This window comes from Sinocyclocheilus anshuiensis, unplaced genomic scaffold, assembly GCF_001515605.1.
Source record: "Sinocyclocheilus anshuiensis isolate Anshui unplaced genomic scaffold, SAMN03320099.WGS_v1.1 scaffold1429, whole genome shotgun sequence".
Taxonomy (NCBI): Eukaryota; Metazoa; Chordata; class Actinopteri; order Cypriniformes; family Cyprinidae; genus Sinocyclocheilus; species Sinocyclocheilus anshuiensis.
This window is the reverse complement of record NW_015548305.1, coordinates 633,761-642,019: the sequence shown is the minus strand read 5'-3', so window position 1 is coordinate 642,019 and position 8,259 is coordinate 633,761. Positions and strand designations below refer to the sequence as shown.

The following is an 8,259-nucleotide window of genomic DNA, read 5'->3' as shown; positions in this document are numbered from 1 at the left end:
ACCCCAATTCTGGCGATGAAGCCGTTAAAATGTTAAAATGCAATTTTCTTCTGTTTTTATTAAATGTCAAGTATTAGAGATTGTTAATATCCAAGAAAGTGTTCACACTGGAGTCTTTGTTCTTAAATAAAACACACACACACACACACACACACACACACACACACACACAGTTAGACATGAAAGATACAAAAAATTAAGTCACTCTTTTCCATTTTTAAAACGAGTCTGTTTAAACTAAGAGAGGAACCATTTCAAATTTCTTTAACTGTAAATAATCTGTCTATGATGTTCTTTTATATTTGACTGTCTCACACATGTACTATAGTATGCATTTTCTCAAAATGCTTAAATCTAAATTGCTTTTGTCCTCTGTCACCCACCCACCATAAACAAGCTGCTTAATGAACAAACCAAACTAATACAAGTAACAATTTTGGATGACGGCAATATTTAACTCAAGGTGCTTGTCAGAACAAATATTAATTTGGGTATTGATTAGAGAAAGTAATGCCAACAATATGTAATTGCATTTTGGAATCTGTCAGTATTTTAAAATGGAAAAATTTAACTGAATTGCAACATGTTATTTGTTAACTAAATACAAATCCAATAAAGGTGTCTATACGCACTGCTGTACCCAGTTATAGCATACAGTAAAATAATTGTGCGCCTTCACACTCGGGTTCTACCACTATACATTTCAATGAACTGGATATTTATGATCTTTGTAAAACAATAATAAAACTCCCAATGAGGAAATAATGTGGTGAAACAAACACACACACAAGCCGTTTCAAACTGGGTCATACAAAATCATCTCTCCTAGGTTATGGTCTACAAAGGCCTTTTCCATACAGTCTTGGATTACACACTTTAACAAACTAGGTCTTGAGCTAGTCTCAAGAACAAGGCCCAACCGGTTTGTTAAAATAAGCACAAATCTTTCAGAAAGACTGTGTGGCCCTTTTTCTTACACACATTTGAAGATTACGTCTTTGCTGTAGTGTATGAACATTAGCACCAATACATAAAATACTTTATAGATCTTACTGTCAAGATCACAAATGTACCCCAAAGTGTATCTCAGAACAAGTCAACAAAATAAACCTTTTCACTTGTAAAGGGGAATAAGCACATTTACATTGTTTTTATCTTTTTTTCTTATTTTTTTTTTATTTGACATTTGATGCCAGAGAAAGTTTAAAAACTTAAATCCTTGTGCCCAATTAAGGACAAGTTTTTCAAAGGTATCTGTTGGTCATTGTTGAATGGGGCGATATCATTTCTATTTCATTACCACATTCAAATTCCCCCCTTAAAATATTTATCAATAATGCTTTAAACCAAATTTCCCACAGAAGTGGTACAGAAAAAATGCACACATTTTCAACTAAGAAAACCAAAGCATTGAGGGTGCTCCAAAAAAGCAACTTTTCCCAAATTTCACTTGTAAATTCACACTTCTTAACAATTTACACTCTGCTGATGTAGCATACATGTAGTATTTCTCATGCTAACATCTGCAACAAAACTGAATGAACTGAGGGAAAATACCCATCCAGGCTAGATTAAAGCTAGCAGATGGCAGGCTAGACATCCATTAAGGTCAAGAAGCAGACGAAAATGAATGGATAAGATGGTATTAGAGCAAAAATTATTTATGTTGGATTGGATTTTGCATTATGAACGCCATACTCCTACCACCTCTCATTCAACAGCCACAAAAAATTATATAGGCAAGCGACTTATCAAACTTTATAGGAAAAGTAATTTGGGCCTTATTCATGGGGGTGGGGGGTGTAGTAAATAAAAGTAACGCATGTCACAAATAAACCCCATGTATTTTTTAACAAAAATACATCAACATCGTAAGGTTGTAGAGTTATGGTGTGCCAAAATACTATATTGCTTTTGTATATCCCTCTTCATTTGAGATCTTACTATGCCATATGACATCAGCACACAATGAAACAGCCACATATTTCTGAAACAAGTAGAAGGAAAAGTACATGAAGTTAATCAACCTTCAAGCAATCGACTGCCATTACTGGAAACACTCAATTCTTTTCATGTAAAACAAAAAAAATCAAGCCATATTATGGATAATCAGTAGTCACAATTTTGTTGGGTAAAGAAGGGGAAGAAATTTCACTGAAATGCACAAAACAAACTAAACTTAAAGAAACAATACATAAAATTATGTTGCAATTGATCATATATATATATGATCAACTGTAAGGTATAATAGTTTTTAAAGACTTAGAAACAACTCAAATGAAATTGTATAGTTGGGTCAAAAGATTCAGTGACCTATTTTCCCCCCAAAAATTTTAATTCCCTTGTAGCCTTTATCTGCAGCATTTATATTTTTATATTTTACATGTTTTTTTTCTTCAGATATCTTACTATACTTGTACGAAGGAAAATGTAAACTGTCCTTTGACACCACAACTCTCTCCAAAAATAACTTTTATGAAAGGCAACTTCGTAAATCAAGCCATCTGACAAATGTATTACATTATTATTATTATTTTTTATTTAACCTAAAGGGGACAAAATAACCTAGCAAATTGTAAACATTTATCACAATGGCTGAATTAAATGGGAAATTGAAGCAAAGAAAGCAACTTCCAATTTCAAGGACAAGGATATATTTCTTCATTTAGACTTCTGTTTTAAACGGCGTGTTTATTTTTTTGCTTATTATATTACTACACCTTCAACATATTACCCTGCTTTATTTCTTTAAGATGCTTTCAAAGCTGCATTGAAATAAAAGGGAAGAAACAAAAAATGTATGTGACAAAACAAATGTGTGTGTGGGGGGGGGGGGGCAAAAGAGCAAAAGCACTTTTTCTTTCAACACACCAAACCTCACACAACTCTATCCTCTACAAGTCATTTAAAAGGAAAAAATAAGAACAATGCTAAATTATCTGATTAGGGAAGGGGGTGTCGCAATCGTAGTGCTTTCAACCTGACTTCTGAGTATTCATAGTTCGGTCACAGAAACTTAGACTATTAGAAGGACTGAGACTAGGTTCACAAGCACATGCACAATCAGTAGGACCACAGTTATAGTGTATCCTAGATCAAACATAAAAGTGAAGCTAAAATCTATAAGGGGTAAATTAAAGAACAATCTTAATGCTTAGCTATGCCTTTTTTATTCTTTTCAAAATTGATCAAACTTGGAATTAACAGACTGAAAACAAGTCTATAATAAATGCTGTTGACCAGAATCAGCTAACTGTACGTTCAACCTATTGCCATGTTTTCCTCTCTTTATGCTTTCATCTTGGTGATATGCCCTGGTCTCACTGTTCTTGTAAGGGTCCTCCTATCCCTCCTCTGGGTTTTGGTTGAAAGTGATAGGAGGAAATTAGCATTGGTATGCCTCCACGCTCAGCAGAAGAATCATACATTACTGCTTCCTAGAAGCAAAGGAGGGTACAACATTTAGTATTAAGCAAACTTACACACATACTCCCTTTTCCATTCAATGTAGTGTCTATAATTTGACAGTAAGATTATTCATGATTATTCCCTATTGATGGATCAATGGGTTTATCAAAGCAGTGTACAACTGACTTCCCTAGTATCTAATACGGCTAAATATTGTACTCTTCTTACCTCCGCACTGAGAACCTGGAAATAAAGGGGAACACAGAGTACTTTGCCACCAGCACTCTTCTTGCTGCATATTAGTTAAGCACTGTTCTCCAAAACTCAACAGTGGAAACTGTTTAAGAGACAAAGAAAGTCAATCAATGAGAGCATTTAATTTTTTTTTTTACATTTGAAAGGTAAAAGGTAGATCTTTAAAGAATATCAAGTACTGTCATGGCATATATGAATTCAGTGCATTCAAGTGCAGGTGACAGCAACGTCAGTATCAACCAATAAAAACATGCTAATATATCGTACAATTTTCCATATGCGTTTCTCTGAAGGTTAGATAACAGTTAGAGAAAAGACTGGCTCTGCAGTCACTTACCTCATGCATATCTTGAGCAACATCAAGCAACTTCTCACTTTTTGGAATCTGATCAGTTGCAGCGCATTTGCAAGACTCTGTCTCCCTGCTAGATTCCTCTTGCTGAAGAACAGAGGACTGCACATGAGAACATGGCACCGAAACCACTGCCGTCTCACAATGTACGCAAATCTCTTGTTCAGTAATCGGCAGAAGGGTGCTCCCACCCTCCTGTGAATCGAGCGACGTCTGTGCACTCTTCTCCATGCCAGACTTCTTTAATCTGGGTAGGAACTTTCCAGACTCCAGCTCCGATTTTCCGTAGTAAGGGCCCTCGCACTCTGCGTCCTCCTCGAGAGGCTTGAGGTCAGCCTGTGGGTCATCAAAGAGGTCTGCTTGACCAACTGGAAGACTCGCTTCCTCTTTCTCAGACTCTACATCTGACTCACTGCAACCACCTGGAGAAAGTTCAGAGGCAGATATTGGCCGGAAATGAGTCCTTGGGGAAATTCGAATGGCCCGATACTGAGTCCGTTTGATGCCATATAACCAAGGGCAAAAGGGCTCATTGTCGGAGCATAATATAGATTTTGGCTTGAATCCCGGGCTGAAAGAGGCCATATCCTCTGGCTCAAAGGAGCACTCCACATGCAGGACCTGGGAAAAAGGGTTGTTCAAATCAAAGGATGAAAACGGATAATCCAGTCCTGACTCTTCTCCACGGAAGCCTCCGCATGATCCCAGTAAATCTTCATGGAAGACAACAGAAAATCCCTTATTTAAACCATCCCCTGGTCCCTTGGTAGCCTGCTCATTTTGACCAAGGGACACAAGAGGTCTCCACAATGGCTTGTGGCCAGGAGCAAAGCAACTGCTTGTGTTCATGAACACATCCGCCCCTGCAATGGTTACCATGTCAGAAGATGTGGCTGCTGCACACTGCAACAAACTGCCACAAGCATCACCAGGTGGAATCATAGCCCATTCTCTGTCGCCGCTTAGACTCTTCAGTTCTCCATAAACCCCACCGAGGATAAAGGAGGTGCTGTCCTGTGAATTACAATTCCAGGGCTTGGCTGGCGTTGTGTAATCCCCATCATTCATTTTAGAGAGCTTGTTTTTATGAAGTCCCTCGTTCTCCTTCTGCCCATCCCAAAGATGATACTCAGAACACTGCACAGCTTTCTTTTGAATAATTTCACCTTTTACATCCTTGTCAAGACAGCTGCATTGGTAGCCGGTAGCCTCCTCTGGAAACAAGTGCTCCCCTGTATTCTTTACCCCGAGTGTTAAGACACAGTCTCTGTCTCCAATAGCCATCCAAATGTCTTTTATTATCCCTGAGGTGTATTCATCACTTTGTTTATTTAGGACATCTGAAAACACAACAGCATTATAGAGTTTACTCTCATCCTGCTCTAATGCTATGCCACAAACAGACTCCAATTTCGATTTCTTATTGAAGGGTTGGCTGGACTCTGTGCCTACACTCGTTTCTTCCTGCTGGTGACTGGAGTTCTCTTGAAAGAAATCTAAAAGCTCTTCTTCTAGGCATAAAGGTGGGATAAGGGAGATACAGCTGACCTCTTCACTGACAAACTGAGCAGATTCATCCGCTGGAGCATTGATCTGTTCACTATCTGACCGTGTCTCCTCTGAGTGGGACCAGGGACTGCAGGTCCTCGTTGATAAGTTAGAGCAGTGTTCTGTTTCATCAAAGGCACTGTTTTTGGTCCAAATTAGCAAACGGGATTGTTTGTTTCCTTGTGGATCTAAACAGCTACTTGAATCTACGTTGTCCTGTCCCTCCGTGAGCGAGTCGCAGGGAAAAGAAAAGGAAGGGCTATCGTACTGCAACTCAAAAAGAGGAAAACATGAGTTTAGGGCAGAGATGCTACTGCTGGCTTCTTGGAGATGAGGCCCTACAAAAGCTCCAGACAGTTTGCTAAAGTTAAATGGAACACTGTCCAACACTGGGGAGAGCCTGACTGGAGAGTCACCCGGACAGCTTTCTCCTTCCAAATCTTCCAAGCTCGATGATGAACAGCACTCCCAGACTTGGGCAATATTTTCCATATCTTGTGATATAGAAACATCTGCTTCTGAGGCTCCCAGAGAATCAACCCTTATTGCACTTTCCCCTTGCAGCTCAAGGCCATCTAAAACTACACATCCTGCTTCAAAGTGTTTTCGCTCAATGCTCTTCTGCCGAATCATGTTCAGGATTCGGCTTTCTTGTACCGCATCTGAGGCACTAGGATCCAATATGGATTGATAAAGATCAACTTCATAGAAGTGAGTGAATTCAGACAGATGCTCGTCATCTAAATTTTGACCATCTTCAGGAGGAGGGCAGCTTGGAATCCCATTCAGTTCAGGAGCCTCTTCGTCACCTTCGCCAGGCACTTCAATGAAGTGGCCATCCACAAAAGTGCCTGCTGCAAGGTATGCCCTTTGAAAACAAGAATTTGCAATGCAGATTCCTTGAATTCTCTCCGACAGACAGTCCACATCAATGGACATAGCTAAGTCATTGGAAGAGTCTTCTTTACTCCGATACTTTGTCTCCAATTTACTTCTACTGAGAGGGACAAAGTACTCCGAGATGGGCTCTGTGTACCAAAGTGGCTCCTCCATATATTCCTTTCTTTTGGCCTCTCCTCCTGACTCCTGTGCCTCAACCAGATTAGCATCTTTGCGGATCTCCCTCAGAGGTCGTTTGCCTTTTTTCATGTAGTGCTGCTGTCGTTTAGATGGGCCTCCAGTGGTACTGATGTTGCCTCGTGCATTTTTCCACTCTTCTTTATCGATGACTTTAAGGGCCAGTTTGACCTGTCCGCCGCCACTGCGGCCTCTTTTGTTTCTGCTGCTGACCTCTCGAGATTTGTGTCTTATGCGGACAGCTTTGCAAATAGGGGTCTGGTCACCCTGGTTACCACTGGAGCTTGAGCCAGCCTCACTAGAGCCAGAGGACCACGATCTGGGACGGAACCTCCCCTCAGATCGGTGTCTCGCCTGCCGCTTACTATGAGGAGGAACCTGATCATCAGTCACCCCTGTTGCGCTTCCATGGAATCGGTTTTCCTTCTCCCTCTTAGTGCGTCGCTGCTGGGCCCTCTCGCTGATTGTGATGGTGGAACTGGGTGCATCAACTGTTCGGTCTTTAATAAAAGCTTCACCTTCGCTGGTGCAGTCTTTTGGAGAGGATGTGTCTGTGCTTGTTTGAGGGACAGCAGATGATGATGCGCTGGAATATGTGCAGGCTTTAGCTTTGTTCCACACAGTCATAATTTCTTGGAGACAAACAGATTTTTCTGAGAGAGGTGGGAAAGCTTCATAGTACCTAAGGAGCAAAAACAACTGCATTATAATAAGAATAACAACAACAATAAAAATTATAGTAATAATAATAATAATAGTGTAAATAATAATATGAAGATAATTAAGAGCAAATACTAGGGGTGCTCTGATTAATCGGCTACCGATCACTATCAGCCGATAACCGCTTGGGGATTTTTGATTGGCAGGCTCTATAAAGGCCGATCTCAAAAAAACGATCTCAAGCTGATGACGTGCCTGCCATGAGAGGTTTGACACGACATGCAGCGGCACCGTCTCAGTTTCTGTCCGGCGCAAGTGAAACAATTATAACGCTGAAGGTGAGGTACAATTTATATTTCGTCATTAAATAACTTAAAGTAATTTGAAAACTTTCTGTAAGACAATTTCACAAACAGTGTGAGTGAAACACCGCGCGATCTCTCTTTCCCTCTCAAAATGCGCAAATGGCTTTATGACAAACAACACATAGGCTATGGCTTTTTGGCTAGGTTTAAAGGAAAAGAGCACTTTTAGATGAACAAGGCAATAATAGATGGCATTCGTGGAAGTAGGAAAACAAAGTTTTTTTTTATGAACCGCAGGATTGCTTGTAATAAAGATTTAAATGCAAAAGAAAATGCAGTAGAGCTGACAGTTTATGTCAGTGGTAAGTTTTAATTTAGAATGTTTGTGATAATGAAGTAGTTTAAAGGGGTCACATGATGCGATTTCAATTTTTCCTTTCTCTTTGGACTGTTACAAGCTCTTGGTGCATAAAGAAGATCTGTAAAGTTGCAAAGACTAAAGTCTCAAATCCAAAGAGATATTCTTTATAAAAGTTAACGCCTACCTAAAATGGCTCGTTCTAACACGCCCCCACATGTCTACGTCATGATGTGGGAAGATTTGCATAACGCCGCCCAAATGTTCACGCAAAGAAAGGCGGCGTAAAGAAAGAA

General features: G+C 39.8%; 1 protein-coding gene and 1 long non-coding RNA gene across 4 annotated transcripts in view; one reads left to right on the top strand and one right to left on the bottom strand.

Annotated features, from left to right (window-relative positions):
- The window catches only part of LOC107656194 (uncharacterized), a 10,043-nt gene extending 7,958 nt beyond the window's left edge, over positions 1-2,085 (top strand). Inside the window, exon 2 of the long non-coding RNA XR_001630534.1 lies at positions 846-2,085. This is a non-coding gene — a long non-coding RNA (uncharacterized LOC107656194). The remainder of the gene's footprint in view (positions 1-845) is intronic.
- Positions 2,086-2,533: 448 nt separating this feature from the next.
- The window catches only part of kiaa0232 (KIAA0232 ortholog), a 16,038-nt gene continuing 10,312 nt past the window's right edge, over positions 2,534-8,259 (bottom strand). For 2 of the 3 annotated variants that reach the window (XM_016443952.1, XM_016443953.1), the window contains exons 6-8: positions 4,001-7,322; positions 3,637-3,651; positions 2,534-3,437 (exon numbers count right to left, since the gene is read on the bottom strand). In XM_016443952.1, coding sequence (XP_016299438.1) covers positions 3,321-3,437; positions 3,637-3,651; positions 4,001-7,322 — 3,454 coding nt within the window. In that variant the 3' untranslated portion in view covers positions 2,534-3,320. Of the gene's footprint in view, positions 3,438-3,636; positions 3,746-4,000; positions 7,323-8,259 lie in introns of all 3 variants that reach the window. The other variant, XM_016443954.1, reaches the window with a different exon arrangement.